The sequence below is a fragment of the Alexandromys fortis genome, unplaced genomic scaffold (genome assembly GCF_014885135.2).
Source record: "Alexandromys fortis isolate MF-2015 unplaced genomic scaffold, M_Fortis_MF-2015_v1.1 scaffold_104, whole genome shotgun sequence".
Classification (NCBI taxonomy): domain Eukaryota; kingdom Metazoa; phylum Chordata; class Mammalia; order Rodentia; family Cricetidae; genus Alexandromys; species Alexandromys fortis.
In genome coordinates, this window is record NW_026068000.1 from 5,858,021 (window position 1) to 5,881,522 (window position 23,502).

The window sequence follows — 23,502 nt, forward strand, 5'->3', positions numbered from 1 at the left end:
AATAGCACTGCTTACTTTGCTACAGAAAGGTTGTCTTGGTGCCAGGACATTAAAATAAGGAATAGAAATAAACACACAATGAGCCAAGTCTAAAATGATCTCTTCATTTTTAATTTCTGGAAAGGCAAGTTCACAGCACACTCCAAGCAATGGTGTGAAAATGAGTACGTCAAGAATGAAAACAAAGTTTTAAATGATTGTTTCAAGTGAATTCTCTGGAATTTCTGTACAGCCAATAAATAATTAATCATCATTTAAATCTTTGTTGCAAAGTAGCAAACATCTCAGGGTGGGATGAGTCACTTAAAGTCCCACTCACTGCAATGCCACTGAAAGCAGCGCAACAGAAACAAAATAGTCCTAGAAAAAACAGATCTGGCATTTTAAAATAATGTTAAAATCTTTCAAACATAAATTACACTTATAGTTTTACTCTTTATAACCAGACAGAGTTAGGCTGTGTAGTGGACCCAACCTGACTCCTGGAACTGGGGTAATAAAGAGACTAATAAAGTAAGAGCGAGCAACTCATGTCTTCCAAACCACTATTGGCTTTTTCAGAGCAGAGTCCAGTCAGTGTAAGGACACATCAGGCCAGATGGCTTGGTGAGCTGGGCAACTTGTCACTTGACTTGTTCTGCACACAGCTTTGTCCTGCACTTATTGAACACCTCCCATTACTTTGCTCTATTTCTCTGCAAACAACTAGCAATCAATATGTGGACAATTTTAGGAAACTGTAAACTGAAATTTGTTTCATTGCCTTCTTAAAATGTATCAAATATGATTCTTATATTCTGTCCTTCCAGATATTTTGCATTTTTATTAAAATGTAGATGAGTTACATCCCAAACACTTAACATAAATGAAGAAAATCCAAAAGTTAAATTTTAGTTAAAAAATCCTTCTATACTTATGTTTCAGAAACCTGTCATTTTCCTGGATATGCGATGGAAATGTGGAATTCCATACATTTTCATGACATACCAATAAAAGGTACATTGCTTATATCTATTTCCACCATCCATTCTGAAACCAAATCCCCATTTCCACCACCCACAAGGGGTCTTTAAAATCCCAGTCACAGCCTGGAAGAGAAGTTGAGAACTAGAATGATAGCATTTACGGAAAGACGCAACAGAAAGCCGGAGGTGAGGAGCACGGTGCAGCCAGCAAACCTCCCATCAACGCCTCATAGCTCCCCACGCTTGGAAATACTCCCTACGTGGAAAATTTCTCATCAAGATATTTCATATCATGAGCTGTGTATAATCCAAACTCCTTCAACTAGACATCTATACCTGTTAAAGAATATTATCCTTTTTGTGAGATGAGAGGTAGTGACATTTTATTCTTTCAATGCCGAGTTAAAAATTCCACACATCTGGCACCTGGGTTACAAGTGGTAAGCGCAGGAGCAGCACTGTCTGCTCCTGCTTTGGTATTTAAATCACCCACACTCGTTGGCTATGGCAGCTGGCGATCACTGCTGTTGGTGGAGAGCAGGTACAGGTGCTATTCTGTAGACAACACAGGCGGACCTCCATCGTCTTTCAGAAACGAGGCTGCGTTCCTTCCGTTCTTCTGAACGTGATCTTCATTCATTTTCTCCAAAGCTTCTATCTACAAAACCAATACAACGAATCCAGTCATCAAGTTCCGACTTTATATGTATGTACCCAACCAAAACAACCAGTGGCGGTTTTCCTCTCTAACACTCGGCCATTCCTAATGATGCTGGTCTTGAATTTCTCTCTATTACCTCCCTTCTTCCTCTCCCCACCCTGTCTGTGCCTGTGTGTGATGTGTGCAAATATACCTGTTTACCAGGGTTAGTGCTGATACATTCATGACGCCAGGAACTAATCTCCAGTCAGTCTTGCTAGGCACTCTGTAAAGCTTCTAGTCAGCAGTGTCTACACCAGCGGACTGAGCGACCAGCTTTCTGCCACTTCCTGCCTGGCCTTAAGCTCCTCCAGAGCTTAGCCAAACTCAAGTCACACACAGAAATTCCAGAACAGACTCTAACTACTCTCTGCTTTGTGGGAAAATGCTGGAGTAATGAGATACTGTTAAACACACACACACAATGTTATGTGGATATATATTTATTTAAACACAGCATCTCACTATGTATCCCTGATTGGCCTAGCTCTCTATATAGACCAGGTTTTCTGCCTCTTTGTTTCTGTGGCTCTGGCACTACAATGAAGGCACATACCTACATGTGGCTACTTCTAGCTTACAATATTCTGCTAAGGGAAGGTAGTCCGTGAATTTACTCCTTTATATTACACAGGGTGTCCCCAGTCAGCTTCCTCACTCTTCTACCAGGAGAAGGAAGAGTGAGCTGGGAATGTGCTTGCCCATCTTTTCTCTTTAGACCCCTGGCATGGAACACACTATGTACTATTAGGCCATGTGGCCCTGGAACTCAGCCTTTGCCTCCTGAATGTTGGGATTAAAGATGTGCGCCACACCCAGCCTGCCAGCACCCATTTTAGCCAAACTCTGATGAACTCTGTGAAGATGCGTTTAGGGTGTGTGTGTGTCAGGGGAGGGGGTAAATTTCACGTCTGAAAAGAACCATGTAGAGAGAAGGAAGATCCAAAGTTTGGGGGAAGAGTGTCAGGCAAGCCCTGAGCTCCTCGAACTGTGCCCCAGCCACTCACCTCAGCTAAGAAGTCAGCTTCGTTGTCAGCCAAGATGTTCAAGCCAGAGACAGCATTGAAGAGCTCCCACTCACTGAGGGCTTCCTTTACTCCTCCTTTCCGGAAAAACTAGTGATGACACACACGCAAACGGTCAGAACGCCGGCAAGGCTCTCACAGGCGGACATGCCCAGCTGCACTACACTCCTTCACTATTTTGCAGCCACTGAGGTTTCTCTCTCAAGGTTAACTAGCCCAGGCTCTACACAACATTGTTTGTCTTCAGTAACTCCTCCACTTCCTGGTACCTCTTTTCAGTTATACACGTGGTGCCCTGTGCACAATGACTGTGGGCAGATGCCATGACTTACAATGTTTAAGCAGGTGCACAGGTCAGCTACAGTACAACGTTACTCTCTCGCTACATCTGCTGCTAGCAAGTCCTTTCCTTTAGAAATGGGAACCAGATGGGACCTAACTCTGTGTTTAGGGAGTGAATTTCAAAGTGTTTTCACTCTACCTTGAAGTGACAGTAAGCAGACAGGGGACACTGTCCCACTGAGGAGACCGTCCTCCTCCTAAGAACAAAAACGGGAAGAAGTATGCAGGCTTGCCGCGTTCCAGCTTTGGTTTATGCATTACACATGCATTAAGTCTACTCACTCCTTAAACAGCAGCAGAAAAACCAAAAACTTAATCTGTTAGAAATGGAGGCCATGTGAGTTATGGACTCAAGAGTCTATAAATAAGTGAATTCTGAAAAATTCTTCTTTAGCTCCTTATCCTGAAGGCGGCTGGAATTCCTTCAATTTCTACAAATATAGTTTTCTTGGGAGAAAAATATTTGAACTTGTTACATCCTTTAGAAGGCAATGCTTTGCACTTACCTGTGAAACATTCCTACAGTCCCGGAATAAGAACTCCAGGCCATGAGGATGGGTTGGTTCTACAGACTGGCTGACGTCAATTAACCAGACCTAGTTAACACAAAACATAGACTAATGGATTTACACTCACTAGTTTACACCAGAAAATGTCCCTGCATACTAACTGAAATGTGTCCCTTACCTTTCCAGCATGCCACAGCATGTTGTACTCGCTGAGGTCAGCATGCACAAGGGTACATTCGTTATATAATTGCTGCATCAACTGTGAGAAGGAAAATGAAGGCATAGTTCTAATATTCCTCTATTAAATCAATTAAATTACTAATTAAAATGAATGTGTCAACAAATACTTCCCAGTTAAAACAAGTTAAAAACCTATTTCCTAGGTGACAGTGATGCCTCTAATCCCAGCACTCAGGAGGCAGAGGCAGGCAGATCTCTGTAAGTTTGAGGTCAGCCTGGTCTACAGAGGGAGTTCCAGGACAGCTAGGGCTATACAGAGAAACCCTATCTTGCAAAACAAAACAAAACAAAAAACATTTAAAAAAAAAAACCCAAAACAACAACAACAACAAAAACCAAAACTCTTCCTTCCTTTTGTATTTATTTTTGTTTTGGTCACACTACTCTGAACCCAAAGATGCATACACGCAATTCTACAGCTGAGTCATAGCTGCAACCCACACCCTTACTTGCCTCCTCTTTCTCCTACAGTCCAGTGTTGCTGCCCTTCTGTTGCTGTTTTAGCTGTGTTTAGGAGAATGAGGGATAGCAGGACACTCAGAATGCATGTGTACCATTTTGTTTCCCTGCTGTGACAGCTGAATCAGGCTCAAAGGCACCATTAGCTAACCATGTACCAAGGCAAGTCGCTGCCCTCTATAAAAGGACAGGTATCCCACCAGACCTCCATGGAACATACACAATTTCAAGTGAAAATGTATTTACTATTTCCTGCTAGTGATGGTGGAGGAGATGTTCTTGTTTGTGAGCCAGTGTATTGTTGTATAGCCTAGGATGGTCTTAAACTCATGAACTCTCTGCCTTCGACGCCCAAGTGCTGGGATCCCCAGTGTGTAGCACATGTGGGCTCCAGCCTTTTAAATTAAGCAGCATCATATACTCGTGGTTAATGACGACCCCACCTCTCCATTTGCCAAGGTTGGTTTGCTACCTCTAAGAGAACTACACAACAAAAGCTCATCACTTCATCTCTTTCCCAGCCCCACTGCCCAAAACACCCAGAAAAGGGTTTCTTTTCTTTTACTCTTCTCTTGCCAGTGGAGGTGGTTTAACCTCTTTAATTGTATCTTGTGTTCATAAATGTATACATGCGAGATGGAAATGTACATGCATGTGAATCCAGAGGTCCAGTGTCTCCCCCTATTGCTGTCCACCTTCGTTCTTGAGACAAGGTCAGCCAGACTAGCTGGCCAGCAAGCTCCTGGGATCCTCCTGCTTTCTCCTTAGGGCTAGGTTAAAGCACACACAATACTGGCTTTTTACAGGCATACTAGGAGTGCAAATTCAGTCTTGGGCGACACAGAAGTATACTGGTTTCAAATCCACTCCCTGCCCTAAAGTTCCCTGAAGTGCTGTGATGAAGCCAATGCTGAGGATATCTGTACCACATCTTAATAAATGATTGGATAGTATTTTATATTCACATTAGCTGCACCGTGTAGACACCGTGTGACGCACAAACACAGCAGAGGAGGTATGAAAGCACTGAGGACATTTTCTTAAGCTGCAGGCTTCAAATTTAATCCAGTTGTTCCTAAACACAAGTAACTCAAGCCTCCCGATACAGGCTCTCAGACTGCAGTCCCTGCACCCTGCTACCACCACGCCCTATCACCTTCGGTTTCCATCATCACTTCGCCATCATGACAGCATCTGCTTCCCTGACTTCTCAACAGGAACTGCAGGCCCTTTCTCTTCTTTTTCTGTTTTTGGTTTTTCAAGATGAGGTTTCTCTAACCCTGGCTGTCCTCAAACTCTAGATAAGGCTGGCCTCAAATTCAGAGATCTGCTTGCTTCCACCTCTCAAGTAAGTGCTGGGATTAAAGGTACTCAACACTAAGTAGGCCCTTTCATTACGGCTAAAGAACCGTAAGTCGTAGGGAGTCAGACTTGACTGAAGAAGTTCTGTGAAAAACGGTTTCATATTCTAAGAATGAAGCTTGCTTTGGCTCCATGAATAGCTTAAAGTTTTCTTAAACTATTCAACAATGGCCTTCAACTTGCAATCCTTTAGCTGTAACTGCCCAAGTTGTAGGATTACAGGCAGCTCTAGTTTTTTAAAAAGATTATTTCTGTTTACTTTGTGTGTATCTGTGAGTTCCTGAATGTACTGTATATGCATCAGATCCTCTGGAACTAGAACTTCAGGTGGTCGAGAGTCACCTGACTTTGGTGCAGGAAAGCAAACCTTGTCTTTTTTTTTTTTTTTTTTTTTTTTTTTTGTTTTTCGAGACAGGGTTTCTCTGTGGCTTTGGAGCCTGTCCTGAAACTAGCTCTTGTAGACCAGGCTGGCCTCGAACTCACAGAGATCCGCCTGTCTCTGCCTCCCGAGTGCTGGGATTAAAGGCTTGCGCCATCACGCCCGGCTAAAAACCTTGTCTTCTACAAGAGGGCCATGTGCTCTTGATCATCTCTCTAGTGCCACCCCTTAGACAGTGTCTTCATATATAGTCTATTTGACAAGGCTGGCCTCGAACTTGTGACATCCTCCTGTCTCTGTCTTTTCAAGCGCACAGGTGAGCACCACCATGCCTGTCTAAAAGACAACTTTAGTGTCAACAATCCTTCATAAAATTCTGTATATCCTTCTTATGCTTCAAAAGTATGATTCCATAATTTTTAAAAATTATTACCATCACTAAGATAGGTTCTTGTGCTATGCTCCCTAGGTTGGCCTTGAACAGCTGGGTTCAAGTCCCTCAGCCTCCCGAATAGCTGGGACTACAGGTACACTCTAACTTGGGTGGAAGAAATGTACATAGGAGCTATAAAGGCACAACTTACATGGAGAGTCTGATAGTAGGCGTCCTTCATTTCTTCACTACTAAGCTTCACCTCTTTTAATTTAGGGGCTGGAACTTGATCATGGCCAATGAAAGACATAACTAAAATATGCTTCTTAAGCTGTACAACTGTTGGGCAAGGAATTCCAGCTTTCTGCATTCTGTATAGAAAGAAATGATTAAGAATATAAAGATCAGGAGGAGAAAACATGCCATTAATTCAACAAACACCCAGCTAGGGCCTGTGTTGAGCTGGTACTACACTGTACATGGGAGATGTGGGAACACAAAACCACTAAGATACAGCCCACTGGTAGGAAAGCTGACAGGTGGCATGGCATGGTGTAAAGGCTGGCACAGGTGTGGCAGGTGCTCTGCCTGTGCTGGGAGTCTCCAAAGAGACTATTCAACACAGAGCTTTCATACAAATGACAGGATATCTGGGCAGATGACACCTTAGTTTGCCTTGAGTGTCAATGAAGAAGGAAAATGGCTTTGCATTACAAAATATGAATTTTGGTTCAAAGTATGGAGATGCTTTCTGACAAAAGCCTTGGGAAGCACTAGGAAGCCACAGCCTTTGTTATTTCTGTAAATCAGCTCAAAAGACAGCATGGGTCTCGGCCTGGGTAGCAGCCCTGACACAAAGGGAACCCCAAGGGCACCTGCAGCACCGCTGCTTTCTTTACCTTGTAAGATTGTGCATTTCTTTCTCTGCCCACATGCGGATGATCTTACGTGGATTTAGTTTACTGAAGCGATCTTTAAACCTGAAATCATCTTTAATGTATTTGTCACGATTCTTAAACTCATTAAGGGTTGTTTTAAATACCTTGATGGCACATTCGGTTGGTATAGCTGTACCATCTTCCTTGTCATCCTCCAGGCTGAAAGGAAGAAGAACAAAGCCAGCAAGTTACCGGTGGGCGTACAGTAAGACGTCTCAGACTCCATCCCACTCAAGTATGCCTACTTTGTTTCAAACTGGCATCCTATTTTGTCTTTTTTTTTTAAAAAAACAAAAAAACTTCAAGTTTTATTTTAATAAAGCATTGGGCTCTGGAACCTCAGACAGACACTGTTGCTCCTAGCTGATTTTATTTCTTTTTCTTTTTTTAAAGATTTATTTATTATGTATACAATGTTCCTCCTGCATGTATACCTCTATGCCAGAAAAGGGCACTAGGCCTCATTACAGATGGTTATGAGCCATTATGTGGTTGCTGGGAATTGAACTCAGGACCTCTGGAAGAACAGCCAGTGTTCTTAACCTCTGAGCCATCTCTCCAGCCCCGATTTTGTTCCTTTTAATAAAACATACTTTCAAATGAACTGCCAGATACTTTTCATCAATCTACAATATAATGTTCTGTATTTCATCACTATAGAATCAAGCTTGACAAATAATGAGGAAATATTTTTCCTAAAACAAACTATTATGACCTTGGGTGCTTTGGGAGCAAAACTCAGCAAAATTAACACTTAGAGCAGTCTTTTACAAATAATTCCTTCTTTCAGGCAAGAGGCAGGCAAGTTGCAAAGAACTTAGACATTTCTCCCAAGACAGCAGGAATCATGAAGGCTTCTGAGCACTGGTACTCTCAACAACACACTTCATGAAGATCAAGTGACCAGAGTTCAGGAGGAGCAAGAGAGGCAGAGGCTGGGGCTGACTCAAGATGTTTGACTCCCCAGAGCTAATTGGAAAGGAAGGAGATGAATGGAATTATAGCATCATTTACTTCTAAATGCCTGCAGGTATGCTAAGCTGGAAGAGAAAAGAAATGCTCCAGAGACTGGAATCAAATTAACCAGCCACCTCTTTCTGTACTACACTCTCACAGTTACTTCTCCATTCAGCCTCAAAACGTCAGAGTCCTTTAGCAAGCTCTTCTCTTCCTGTGCCTCGTCAAATCCATGGCCATGTCCTCTATGGAGGACATTCACCTTTCTCTACCTGGTCCTTGAAATCCTGTCTGTGATTAGGGTAGGTACCAACATGGCCAGCTCCTTCTCTCTCTAGAATAAGGTCTTGCTGTTGCTCAAGTGCATTCTAAATTCCTAAGAAGCTGGGACTACCTATGTGTATCCTGTCTGGCTTCGTTTGCCCAGCTTAAGACCCTTCTTAACCATATCTACTGTGTTTAGACCACGCTATTCCTGTACTTCTAACATTTACTGTCAGGTAAAAGTATACATCTGTTGATTAGCACAAAATGGAAATTATGTAATACAATTATAGACAGAGCTGAAGCCTTTACTCCAAGCCCGTGGCTGACTCCCTCCCTCCCCACCCGTCCCAGAACAACTGCTGTCTTTCTAGAGCTGAGGACACAAACAGTGGTGACCAATCTTGGTTGTCAACTTCACTATATTTGTCATCAACCGAAACCCAAGCAGCTGGGAGCACCTGTGAGGGATTTTCTTGATCAGATCATTTAAAGAGAACGACCCACCCCAAATCTGAACCACACTCCTGGTGGCAGCCCACAGAAAGGACAAGGAAGGCCTGCTTGCCTTCACTCCTGGCGAGTTCACCCACCTGCTGCTGAAGCATCCTGTCCCTGGTGTTAGAACCCACTTCATGATGCCAAGGCAGACTGAAGAGCAGCTGCTCTCTGGGATTCCCAGGGACTCCAGCGCCAGATCAAGACAGCAGAGACATCAGTCTCCTGGGCCCAACAACTATCAGGTGCTTGGCCTTTCCATCGGAAAACAGCCATTGTTCCACTAACAGACCAGAGCTTGTGAGGAACTCTAATAAATCATCTCTCTTTAAAATATATACATATGTGTATGTGTATAATTCTATCATTTCTGCTTCTTTAAAGAAGCCTGACTAATACACATATAGTAATCTCTATAGAGAAGCAGCTGGAGATGGTGTGCTATGTACTTCAACTAGCCTTTTCCAGGGTCCTCCTGTCTGCACCCCATCCTACCACAGGAACACAGGTGACACCAGTCTGCACACTTGCACAGCAAGCACTTTATCCTGAGCCAACTCTCCAGCCCCAAGAAAATATACTATTTAACTTTTAATCAAAATTTTCATATATGAAAAGAAAAACAAGGAAAAAACATGAAATCCAACAACATTACTTGATACACTAGCCGGCTCAGGATTTAAAATGGAACAAATCCAGCCCTCTATTCAGTAAAGTCTTCTACTAACCATTTAACAAAAAAAGGGAAAAACAGGGCATACAGCGTTTCCACAGCAATTTCATTAGGAATTTAGCTTAAGGGTATAGCTGTAAAATACACTTAAGTTCAAGGATTTTCCTATATATTCCCGTAATGTTACTTAAAATAGCATGGTGTGGGGATGGAGAGATGGTTCAGAGGTCAAGAGCACTTGCTACGCTTCCAGTTCCAGAGGAAGCGGCTCACAACCACCTTCAACACCAGCTCCAGGGAATCCATGCCTCCTGGCCTATTACAGTCAGTGGGATGCATACACATAAATAAAAATAAAACTTTAAAGGTATAATGCAGTCTAGAAATATACAGTCTACCAATACCTAAAAGCCAAAAGTATGTTAACTGGGGAAAAGATTACTGCATAAGCTAAGTAAACAAATGCATACAAACTTCTGAAAGATTGCACTCAAAATTATAAAGGAAGAAATAAGCTTCCTAGGATTAATACTAGGAATTATGAAATAAGATCTCATTGAACCCCACAAAGATCCCATGAAATGAGGGTCAGTCTCAGAAGTATAAAAGTGCACAGTCCTTCCCATACCACCCTCCTTTTTATGACGCTGGGGATTGAACCCAGGGCCTTATGTATGCTAAATATGAGCTCTATCGTTATCTCAAAAACTTAAAAAAAAAAAGAAAGAAAAGAAAGTGAAAGGCAAAGACTTGATCAGTAGGCACTTGAGTTGTTTTAAATACAAAACAAATAAAAAGTAATGTCTAAACTTTCTACAGTAATGACTCTACTTGCTAGGCAGCATAAGTTTGATTATACATAATCTGTCAGTCCTGAGGAGAACGGTGTTTGTTCATTTACCTCCCTCCATAGGCATGAAAGACAACAGACTCTTTTCCAGTACTTATACAGCCAGTGATTGTCTCCAGCAATCCAGAGTTGACCATTTTATACATCAGTAAGCGTGTCTTAGGATCAACTGCTTTTTCCTGTAAGAGATAAAGTACAGTAAATGAAAATGATCGTCATAAAAGATTCCCTTTTTAAAGGGTACATGAAATCAGGTTCTTAAAAGAGCATGATCACAATACAGTTCTTTCCTCAGAAGCCCCTGGATTTCAGCTCCAGCGCCATGAGGCTAAAGAGTTGAGTTTGGTGACAGTCACAAGTCTGGACCATAGCGTCACTGTTTCTGTGGCAGACAACCCTAGGAGTCAGAGATTCTTCTTCTTCTTCTTTTTTTTTTTTAACCTTTCCAAGGATGGGAAATTTACTCAGATGATGGGAATTCATAGGTGCCATCACAGGGTACGAGCTAAAAGGTAGAAATCTCACTCTTCCTTGTGCCTTTCTCCACTGCCTAACTGATGCCACTGTGTCTGTCACTACAGTCCCGCTGAATGGAGCTGCAGGTAGCCTCAGAACACATTACAACCTCCCCATTCAAAAGCAGGAGCCACATCTCTCGGGCTACGATGGTGATTCTCCAGTCACTTCAGTACTTTAAAAGGCTGCAGCAGCATGTGAAAACAATTTCATTTCATTAAAAAAGTTAAGAAAGGTCTCCAGGAGATTTTTTTTTTTCTTGTCTGGATAGAGGTTTGATTTGCCCTGGAGTGTTCCGGGGTGGAGACTAGAAGAAAGCACAGCCTGTGGAGGTCTACTCAGTGTGGTCGTCTTCCTCAGTCTCATCGTCACCATCCACAGAGAGCAGCATACTTGCTTGCAGAGCTGAACCTAGAGGCCAGGCTCTCCTCAGGTCTCCCTGGCTCAGGTGCAGATCTCGAGCCTTGATCTTGTTGCCTTCTTACTGGTTCAACTCCTTCCAGTGGTCTCTGTTCCCTCCATCCCAGGACCACGGCTGGAGCTCTCAGTTTGGCCTCTTAGGACACTCACCCCATCTACTTTATTTCCATCTTCCCTCGATGATCCGTCTGCAGAGGGCTGAGCTGGGGCTACTTTCCCTCCACCACTTATAGGGGACAGCTGCTCTGTCTGAGCTGAGATCGAGCAGGAGGGTTGGAGCTTGGCTTCCCGCACGCATTCTCCTTTGGTGGAGGGGCTGGCATCACCTTTAGAGGCTGATCAGGTTTAGGAGGTTCAGACGCTGGAGAGTGACAGTCTTCTTCTTTAGTGAGGGTTTCATTTTCTAGAGACTTCTCACTCTCCCTCCTTCGTGTATTTAAGGGGTCAGAGATTCTTGAGCTCCAAAGGGATGTTCTGTGCTGACAGCAGTGCCATGGTAACCCATTTTCAAAGGTCAGGAGCCAATGAAAGACAAAACCCAAGATGGCAGAGCACGGCGCTCATGAGATGGATGGAGTGTTTGAAAGTGGACATAAGGCAAAGACTGTGTGTAAGTGACTCCCTGGCTGGGGTCCACCCCGCCTGCTCTGAGAGCATCTGGAGATGAATACGCATCTGTTGTGCCTCCACACTGTCCTCCTCCAGTTCACCGTAAGCTCAGTGCACAGAACAGGAGGTGCTCTGATGCAGCAGGACGAGGCCCCCCTCCCTCCCCGCAGAGCGGCTTCACCTCCTTTTCATAGACAGCGCTCCCGGTTTCCTAGCTGTCTCCCCGCTGTGGGAACGGAGTCTCTCAAGGAAAACCAACCCTGGAGTCCTGCACCATGCGTTTATACTCATCCGTTCTCCCTCTTCCCAGGAAGGATGCTAATGTAGACAAGGTACAGAGATAGTGATGGGTCCTGGGTGGCACTGTGGCTCCAGGAATGTTTGATATCAAATTCAGGAGCCACAAGACACACTCCTGCCCATTAGAATGTTCCCCCTGAGCCCTGGTAACCTCTAATTTTGTCCCGAGATAAACAATTAGCCCCAGAGGAGAAAACAGAATGGGAGGCCATTCCCACAGCTCCCCTTCAGAAACAGAGCATGAGAAGGGGCTAGAGGAGCGAGGGGATCAATACCTGCTGTCTCCTTCTTACTACGTCAGTGCGCTCCTCCCCAGACCCCACCCCACCCAGGTCCCTTTTCTAGCTTTATAAAGGTAGAACTCATACAACACCTCTGGAGTATTTTGAGGCTGTGAGACAACAGCTACTCCCTTCCAGTCCTGATCCAGTATCAAACTTGTGACATCCTGCCCTGTACACCCTATGTGGTCCCCTACCTCCTGAGCCTTGAAGAAGGGCTCTTTGGCTATTACTTTCACATTCTGTCATTAAAAAATAAACTGGAAGTTAAAACACATTAAATGCAAACACTGGTTTAATTAAAATTTTATTTTACCAACTTACTTTAAGTAGTTCTCTCGGTAGTATTATTTTTAATTATATTTAAATTTTTGTTTTGTTGATAATAATAATAATAACAACTATCCCTTGGAGCTGGAGTTACAAATAAGCAGTTGTGAGCTGCCTGATGTGGGTGCTGGGAGTCAAACCCCGAGCCTCTGCAAGAACAATATGTGTCCTTACGTCCACTGAGCCATCTCCAGCCCTCGCACAGCTTTTTTAAGGGTTTAGTAAATTCACTTTTAAAAGAGTACACATTGTCTTCATTAATACAAAAGATTAGTGTTTTAAAAGTTGAGTAATTTTTGTTATTTCCAAAATACATATTATCTTTACTAATGTAAAACATTAGAGACTATTAAGTCCAAGTAGTTACAAGTATCCATGTAATAGGCAAAACTTTTTTTTTGTTTTGAGCCCAGGTTTCTGTGTAGCCCTGGCTGTCCTGAAACTTGCTCTGTAGACTAGGCTGGCCTTGAACTCACAGAGATCGCCTACCTTTGCCTCCTGAGTGCTGGGATTAAAGGCATGTGCCACCACTGCGTGTTTTTTTTAATCATTATTATTTTTGCTAATTTTTAATTATTTATATTTTACAGATGAGTACTCTGCATATATACCTGCAAGTCGAAAGACATCAGATCCTATTATAGACAGTTCTAAGCCACCATGTAGTTGCTGGGAATTGAACCTAGGACCTCTGGAGGAGCAGCTAGTACTCCTAACTGCTGAGCCATCTCATCAGTCCTGGCAAAAACTTTAAAAATCTGGAACATGCTGGTTGATGGTGGTGCACACCTTTTACCCCAGCACTCACAAGGCAGAGGCAGGTGGATCTCTGTGAGTTCAAGGCCAACCTGGTCTACAAAGTGAGTTCCAAGGCAGCCAGAACTGTTACACAGAGAAACCTTGTTAAAAAAAAAAAAAAAAAAAAAACGGAAAAACCAATTCTGAAACGTTTGGGCTGGAGAGATGCTTCAGCAGTTAAGAGCACTCACTGGCTGCTCTTATAGAGGATCTCAGTTCAATTCTCAGCAACTACATGTAAATTCACAACTCACAACTGTCTGTAACTGCAGTCCCAGGGGATCCAATGGCACCAGGCACCCACATAGTACAAAGGCACACATACAGACAAAACACCAATACACATAAAATAAAACAGATCTTTAAATATCCAGAGCATTCAACTAAATACACAGGATACTCTAAATAACATAATCTTTCAGGGGGAAAAAAAACTATTCCAATTAATTCACGAATGCTATCACTCAGATGGTTTAAGGAAGCCATATAACCATGTGCTCAACCGCAAATTCCCTATCATCTCCATGAACTTCTATATAGACATGGCAGGGCTGGAGAGATGGCTCAGTGGTTAAGAGCATTGCCTGCTCTTCCAAAGGTCCTGAGTTCAATTCCCAGCAACCACATGATGGCTCACAACCATCTGTAATGGGGTCTGGTGCCCTCTGCTGGCCTGCAGGCATACACACAGACAGAATATTGCATACATAATAAATAAATATTAAAAAAAAGAAAAATATATAGACATGGCTATATATTCTGAAGCAATACGATTATTAGTTAAAAAAAATAATAGCACCACATGCCTTTAATCCCAGCACTTGGGAGGCAGAGGCAGGCAGATCTCTGTGAGTTCAAGGCCAGCCTGGTCTACAGAGTGAATTCCAGGACAGCTAGGGCTACACAGAAAAACCCTGTCTTGGGAAAAAAAAAAGTATTACTAAAACCTATTATTAAGGTTTAACTCAGTTTACACATTATACTTTCATAACTGATTTTCAAGCATTTCTTCAAGTGCATCAGCTCAGAGAACTAATGTAACTTTCTCTTTCTCTCTCTCTCTCTCTCTCTCTCTCTCTCTCTCTCTCTCTCTCTCTCTCTTCTAAGACAAGGCCTCACTAGTCTAGGCTGGCCAGGAAATCACTGTGAAGCCCAGGATAGTCTCAAACACATGACAATCAATACTCCTGTGTTAGTCTCCAGACACAAAGTGCTGAGATTATAGACATGAGCCACCTCGGTTCAATTTGAACTCCTTGACCAGCCTAGTCGCTGACAGGCCTGAGCTGCTTCCCCATTTTACTAAACACTAGTAGGTTTAACCTCATACAGGTCCTGGACACACTCTGAAACTTGTGGAAGCATAGGAAATCAAAGGCCACCAACTGCCTCTGCTAAGCTGCACAGGTTCCTCCAGGGACGTGGTGAGTGATGTTAGGGCTTGAAGCTTAATATTACTACTTCCACTGAAGCCTCTGGTAACAGGGCGGCCCAGGATGTGTCTAACAGTTACCCGAACCACACCACCTGGGCCACCACACCTGGCTCCTGGGGTGCACTAGCAGGTGAGCCCACTACAGATGGCATCCCTCCTGGAGGCTGAGCTATGGTGCTGTTCTGGGCACTGCTTCCATGTGAGGGTCATACAGGAAGAGTGGCTTCACCTCCTAGGTGCCTGGCAGCAGGACTTCGAGAAACTGGAAACATCATGTGGGTCTGGAATAACGGACTAACTATTATGTTAAGTAAAAAAATGCCAAAAAGCAAAGTCACTTGAGTAGGATTGATTTGAAAAGCTGATTTCAGGAGAGTGGGGGAGGGCCAGGAGGGAAGGGCGGATCATGAAGCTTTGTTTTGTTCTTTTCCCCCACAAACAGTAGTTTCTAACACGAGTTTCCCCAAAGTGACGGAGTGCTAAGAATGCTTACAGCGGTAGAATGTTCCTTCTTCTCGTGGACACGGGCACTCCGGCGCTCTTCCGAGTAGGCATGTTGTTTCAGAGCATTGAAAACATGGTTGGATAGTTTTAAATCCATTCCAATTCCATCCCCTACCTGAAAGCCAGGTGCAAACTGACAAAGACAGAAAATTAGCAATTCAATATTTTTATACAGGAATGGTGCTGAAAACAGCAGCGCGAGGTCAGTCTTGTAGATTTCCTGCTCAGCACATGACTTCATGCTGAAACAGGAGCCACAGGCACCACAGGGGACATAGCTCCCTGACACAAAGAGGAGCAACACCAAAGGAAGGCATACTCTATGCAGAGAAAACACCTTACCACAGCTAAAGTGAACGACTCTCAGCATTTGCTTTGTACCTTGTTTTTAAGCCAATGAACAATGTTATATTATAAAGCCTACACTGACCTTACCAAAAAAATATAATTCCATAATTGTTTTTGAAGACTAAGTTGCTACAGCAAACTACACCAATCGCCTTGGTGATGACTACAGAGCTGCACAGCACACGTAGGCAGCTGCTAGCCAACCCATGGACACTTAAATTTGAGTTAATTAAATTCAGTTCCTTAGTTGCACCAAGTGCTTAGTGGCAAAGACAGAGACAGGCAACCTTCTGTCATCACAAAGTCCTGCTGAACAGAACACTGTTCCAGGGCCACAGAACATTCCAGACAAGATACAACACAGCCATACTGGTAAGGTATTTCCTTAATAAACGTGTACACTCAGGTCTGCATATTTCTTACTGACCACAGCATTTATGAAAGAGAATGCTTTTTAAAAAGATTTATTTATTTATTTGGGACTGGAGAAGTGGCTCCCCAGTTAAGAACCCTTGTTGTTCTTCCAGAGGACCTGAGTCAGTTGCCAGCACCCATGTCAACAGGTTCAAAACAATCTGTAACTCCAGCTCCAGACCTAGCACCCTCTTCTGGCCTCTCTCCCTCACTCATATACACATACCTCACTACAGACACAAATAAAACAGAAACACAACTTAAAAAACTGTACGTGGATGCTTGTTTTGCCTGCATATTTATATGTGCACTATGTGCATGCCTGGGGCCCATGGAAGCCAAAAAAGAACATCAGATCATCTAGAACTAGAGTTAAGGATGGTTGCGAGCCACCAGGTGGGTCCTGGGAAATAAATCCAGTCCTTTGCAGGAGTACTCTTAACTGCTGAGCTCTCTCTCTCCATCCCCCAAGCTTTTTAGTTTTAAGATTTATTCTTAATCATGAGTAGGTACGTAAGCACATGTGAATGTCCACAGAGGCCAGAGGCATCAGCTCTCCTGGAGCTGGAGTTTATAGGTGGTTGTGAGCCACTTGATGTGGGTGCTAGGAATCAAACTTGGGTCCTCTGGAAGAACAAGTGCTCTTAACCACTGCGTCATCTCCCCAGCCCCTCAGAAACACATTTTTTAAATAAAAAATATTATTTTTAACTTTAGAAAGGTAGTTCCAAAAGCATGGTGCTGGGTGGGAGTGGAGTTCCGTGGCTTGCTCAGCAGGCACAAGGCACTGCAGCCGAGCACCAGTGTCTACAAAGTCCACACGTCTTCCTTATAGTTCTCGTCCCTCACCACTGCTGTGTTCTGTACTCTAGTGTTGTTTGTCTCTTCATTAGTTTTTTCTCTGCTTTGATTAGACCACAAATGAAAAGCATTTACAAAATACAATTTTGTAAAAAATAATGTACTAAAGGCTAAGAATTCATTCATTCATTCTCTCTTTAAAGACAGGGACTCATGTAGCCCAGGCTAGCCTTGTCATCACTGTGTAGCCAAGGATGACCTTGAGTCCCTTACCCTCCTCCCTCTCCCTCCCAAGGCTAGCTTACAGCAAATGCCACTGTGCTCAGCTTTACCTCTAAATTCTAGAATCTTATAACTCAATTGGGTTTTGAAACTATCCTCACAGTCTCTGTACTCTCAGTGACGGAGTTTTCAGAATTATGCAATCCTCTAAAGCATCTCTGCATCTGATGTGATGACCAGCACAGAGGTGGCAAGGGGATCATGAGTCTGAGGCCAGCCCGACTATGGCGTGAAGCCCATAAGAAATAAATAAAATAAACTTAGAAATTTACTGTACTCTATGCAGAATACTGTTGGTTTGTTTGCTTGTGTGTTTTAAGACAGGGTCTCACAAAGTATCTCTAGCTGGCCTGCAACTCCCTATGTAGACCACCATCTTTGCCTCCCAAGTGCTGGGATTAAAGGTGTGCCCCACCAGACCTGGACTAGAATGCTGTTTTTAAAATATATTTAAACTTTTGATTGAGAGATAATACTTTCTGTAACTTACATTTTCCATTCTTGCTGTGTTCTTTCTCCCACATACTACTTCATCATGCTTAGTGGTGATGTCTTTTCCTTTTCCAATAAAGCCCTTTTTTGGAGTAGGAATTGGCTTTGCTAAAGGCAGAAATATAAAAAAAGAAAAGCCAAAAATATAAAAACAGCAAAGAGTAAAGTCTTACATTCAGCACTGGAGAGACACTTGAATCTAATAAAGTGAATTATCAAATGAGATTCAAATCTAAACATATATCTAAACAAGTTCATGGGGACACTTAATCTTCTCTACCCTTCCCAACTGTACCCCAGAAACAAAAAGCACCTGGTCTGTAGGGATCATCACGAGTATCCTGCCAGTCAACCTCATCTTCAGAGCTGTCACTGTCTTCAAAAGGATGCACTTTTCGATAGTTTTCAAACGAAATGGAAACTTAAAAGGTAAAAACAGTTGACTGTTTATTTGGGAGTGTGTATGAGTATCTCCTACCACCCAATGGAAACGTCACAATAAGGTACCTTTGCTGTCACCATTGAACTTTTTTTCTTCACGCCTAAGCTGAGCATCATATTCTCTGTCAAATTCCATCTGTAGCATCTGAGCCAGCATTAGGTCGCTGGAAGTGTCAACGTTTTCTCCAGAAATGAATGGTCCTTCGGCAACACTATTGAAAATAAGGTGATACAAGCTGAGCCGGTGTGCTGTGCTAACAGCTACCGACTATCAGAGTAGAAAGCGTCTTTGCAATGCTAACATCGCACTGAAGAAGGGGTGAGAATCTACCAGACCATTTCCCAGCTCCTGTTCACTTGGCTAGCTTCAGACCCATGGCAACTCTGAGGGAGCCCCAGCTAGGTGAGAGAGACGGGAGAGAAACCTAAGGGTCTGTGGGAAATCCATACTGAGACCCAGAATGCTTTTCATCTGTGGTCTAATCAAAGTAGAGAAAAAACTAATGAAGAAAAAAAATAACACTAGAAAACTATACCTCAGTAGCTCAACTGTTGCAGTAACAGGAACAAAAGCTAAAGAAAGAGTGGTCTGTCTAAGATAATTCAGACTCAGAATCTCTTCATCTGAATTGCTTGGGATGAAAAGTACTTATGGTTTTGAATTTTTCAGATTTTGGAACGATAGACTCAGTTAAGTATTCCTGATCTGAAATGCTCTAAGACCTGACATTTTCTGAGTACTTTATGAGTGTCCAAAGTTTTAGAGGCTACTCAATCCGTACTGAGGATCAGGAATGAAATTCAGTCGAGTTTCTTCTGTACTGCTTTCTGGATGCTTTCTTACTCATCTGTAAGGGCAGTTCTCAGTCAGAAGCCAATGTCTAAAGCTTTGTTAGAGCAAGTGCTGAGTGTCACGTACACAACTTCGGGGAAAGCAGCCGCTTCTTCTTCCAGCTGCAGCTCTTTGGCCAACTCTTCACTCATCACCTCGGTCAGCGGACAGGATGCTGTGTTTTGAGGGGTAGCCCATGGGCACTATTTAACAAAAGAGACAAAACTTTATGATAATGATTTAAAAACTCGAAAATGAGGTTATCTTTTGAGAATTAAACTAATTAAAATGACCAAAACAAGTAATTAGATATTTACAAAAATCACTTTAAAAGAAAGCATCTCTCAGCACAAATCTATTTTTTTTAAAGTTACATTTTCACTTATTTACTCTTAAGAATCTAAGCCACAATGCAAGTGAGGTCAAAGGACAACTTGTGGAGTTGATTCTCTCCTTCTACCACGTGAGTCCCAGGAACTGGACTGAAATCAGACTGTCAGGGTGGCAGCAGGTGCCTTTACTCACTGAGCCATATGGTCAGCCCCCAACGCAAATCCTATGGAGGGTAGCAGTAAACTTAAACAGACGCCCCAGCCTGTTTGGCAGGCATGCGCTCAAGGTTAGAGCGCACCAGGCTGTTACACTGCATTGCCCACCAGGCACGGAGTTCTTCTCAAACACCTTTCTGCTTAGGATTTAGCTTCCCTAGTAGACTTTCATATGGGGATAGACACACCACCAGCCATATGATGCGCCCCTGTAACCCCAGTGCTGAGGAGCAGACAGAAAGGGACTGCTGTGGGGTTGGAGCTACAGAGCAAAGCCATCTCAGAAAAAAAAATATATAATTAATCTTATGAACTAATACAATTCAAATCCCACTCAGAAGTTATGCCTAATTCCAATTTATGCATGAGAACATGTCCATTTTAAAAATTATCAGTCCTCCTTAAGATGTCTGAGTACGCTAAAACAAACCAAGAACGTGACACAAAAACTGTATTTCTAAACTTCAGGGTCTGAGATTCAGGCTTGTCAAAGTATGATCACAAAAGAGTAGTATTCCTTGGGATTCTCCCTCAAAGACACCACTTTCACTGCTTTCTTAAAACACAGATTCTAGATTTATTTCATATTTTCCTAAAACATCTTACTCATCATCTACTCCTTGTCTCGATTCCACTTTCTACAATACCAGGTCTTAGATTTTACTAGTTATATTTCCTTAGTTAAACTTTTTGTTGCTTTCACTATCTTTCTTGGTATAAAGAAAGTGAATTCATCCCTTAAACGTCGACTTCAGGATTAACAGTGACATCTCTATCAGCCACAGAACTATCTAACCACGGTGATGCGGCAAATATCCTGCCTGCCATCTCTGGAAGAGCAGTCAGTGTTCTTTTAACCTCTGAGTCATCTCTCCAGCCCAAATGACAACTATTTCATGCCCGAGGGAACCAGAGCAAGTTTGGTCTGCACTCAGCCTGAGACAGAGAGGTGCACATGGCCCCTTGCACACACTGACACCAGCCATTGTAGAGCTAGCTGGTCCCTCCTTATGGAAGGACCACCAGGAAAGAACAGAGACTTCCTGAAGGTTGACTGAGCTCTCTGTTATGTGTAGAACATGGCTTCCGTTGGCCCTCACAATGCATGTGAAATTCTTAGTCTGACAGTTCCAAAGTCCAGGCTCCAAAAGCAGATGACTGTACTCTCCCGTTGTGATCCTCATCACAATGGGACAATGACGAACAGTAAGTAGTAGCCACCTCCCGCCCCTTTTCATTTCCGGGTACAATCGTGACTGTCGGTCACTTGGCCACTACAGGAACAACATCACTGACTTCCATGACATGCCAAGTCATGACACAGCCAAGTAACCACAGTCTCTGAAACCATGAGTCAAAATCTTTCACCTTTTAAATTATTCTCTTGAGTCGGGCAGTGGTGGCGCACACCTTTAATGCCAGCACTCGGGAGGCAGAGGCAGATAGGATCTCTGTGAGTTTGAGACCAGCCTGATCTAGAAAGTGAGTTTCAGGACTGGCTCCAAAGCTACAGAGAAAACCTGTCTCAAAAAAACAAAAACAAACAAACAAAAAGTACCGAACAGTAGTGATTTTTTTAAAAATGTAAAACAAAGCTGGGTAGCAGTGGTCTATGCCTTTAATTTCAGAATTTGGGAGGTAGAGGTAGGCAGAGTTCAAGCCCAACCTGATCTACAGAGCATGTTCCAGAACAGCCAAACAGGCAAACAGATAAAACACTAATATTCTCAAGTCTCTTACTCCATAGGCACTCACTCCTCACTCGGTTCTCCACTGATTAGAAAGGAAACGGCTAAGTGATGAGATAGGCCTGGTACCCAACAAACTACCAATAAATTCCAGGAACATAATTTTTGAGTAATGATGAAAATGGGATTTTATACTTAGATATACACTTAGATAAGAAGATGATGGACATCATTTATCCAGTATTAATTATTTAGGAAGTGAAACATTTCTCAGAGTACAATGTTTTCATTGAACTTTTCCTACAACCTCTGTGGTTGTTTAACTGGAGAAATTGAAAGAATCTGGCCTGTATTTTTGTGGTCTGTCTAATTTTGTCTTTTTATGTTTGTTAATCTTGACCTCATCAACAAGCTCAGAGTCTCACACACAAATGGGGAAAATGACATCAAGATGTAAGCACAGCACATTTACCAACAGAATATTTGACTCTTCCTACAGGTTTATAAACTTATCAACTTTTAAAAAACTTAACAGTTGAGCCTGGCAGTGGTGACCCGCCTGCCTTCAATCCCAGCCCTCAGGCGAATCTCTGTGAGTTCAAGGCCAGCCTGGTCACACACAAAGCAAAAACAAATTTAAAAAAAAAAAAAACCTCTTAATAATTAATTATTCCTTTTCTGTAAAAAGTAAGCTCCAATAAGATTACTATGTGAATTAATTACTCTCCCGGAGTTTAAAACGCTGGACCCCCTTCAGGATCTTACAGCTGAGGCATACAAACCTAAAATGAAGCCTACTGTTTTCAGCAATTGACTGCGTTCTTTCCATTCTAAGCAATGACACACTCAGGATCATCCCAACCGATGACCAAAATCAGACGTGAACAGAAAAGAACCTAAATTTGCCATTCGAGCAGTACGGGGAAGCCAAGCCTATGGCAGATCACGAAAATTCATAATCATTTTATAGTATTACTGCCTTCTGTAGTTGGAACGGGAAGGCGCAACTACGTTTTTATCTTTACCACTTTAGAAACAAGAAATTACCGAACTGGGATAACCGTAGCCGTCTGAAGGCAACATCTTCCTAAAGCAATTTTCCGCCTGCTTTCTCGGGGTAGGGCCGACGCACTAGGTGCGGGGCGGTCTGCTCACGGCAGGCGACAAATGGAGACGGCAAGCACAGACCCAGCCAGAGTCCCGACCACCCGGGGCGGTCCCCATGGCTTGCCGAGGCGTCTGTCCGGCTTCGGAGACCAGCATCCCACGGGTGCCGCGACCACTGCTCACCTTACTGGGTCCCCAGGCTGCCGAGGGCCCGGGCTCAGGTGAAGACACTCCGACCAGATCCATTCCGGGAAGAAGGCGAGGAAGAGCACGGAACCGAGAGGTGACAGGACAAGGTGCGGGCTCCGCCGAGGACACGGGCGGGGCACGAGCCACCAGCTGCCGGTGCCGGAGGTAAGGTGACAGATGGCGGCGGCGGTGGCCGCCTCCGGAACTGGACCGCTCCTTTTCCGCCCTCCTCGCTGGGGCTCTCACTTCTTATTGGTCGCCCGCCCAGGGAGGCATTACTTCCGGTCTCTGCACCTCGGGCTCGTAGGGGTTCAAAGGTCGGGTTGGTGTTGACTCGATCCTGGCACCGCGGCGCTAGGTGTAGGCTTCTCTGAGCTGGTACTCCGGGTGCGGGCACCGCCTGCAGTCCCTTCCTCCTCCCAGTCACCGAATCTACGTGATCCAGGCAGCGTGGCCTCCCAACGCTCAGGCCACGCTGTCTCTGCTCATCCTTTATTTCCCGGGATAATTCGAAACTGGAACGGATTCGGGGGTCGGAACTAGCAGGTTTAAAGAGGGAAAAGGAATTCTTAGGGATTGAGGATGTTGCAGTAGTCATTTAGGGGCAGGTGTGGAATGAGAAAAAACTGCTAA

General features: G+C 43.5%; 1 protein-coding gene across 1 annotated transcript; it reads right to left on the reverse strand.

Annotated features, from left to right (window-relative positions):
• Positions 1 to 90: 90 nt before the first annotated feature.
• Positions 91 to 23,082, reverse strand: Riok3 (RIO kinase 3). The gene is made up of 13 exons (XM_050160742.1): positions 22,864 to 23,082; positions 19,425 to 19,540; positions 18,572 to 18,717; positions 18,378 to 18,485; positions 18,063 to 18,172; positions 15,717 to 15,860; positions 10,586 to 10,713; positions 7,254 to 7,451; positions 6,566 to 6,725; positions 3,720 to 3,800; positions 3,539 to 3,628; positions 2,673 to 2,780; positions 91 to 1,623 (listed from the first exon to the last, which is right to left on the reverse strand). The coding sequence occupies exons 1-13, from the start codon at positions 22,924 to 22,926 to the stop codon at positions 1,516 to 1,518; spliced, it is 1,560 nt and encodes a 519-aa protein (XP_050016699.1). The 5' UTR covers positions 22,927 to 23,082; the 3' UTR covers positions 91 to 1,515.
• Positions 23,083 to 23,502: the final 420 nt, after the last annotated feature.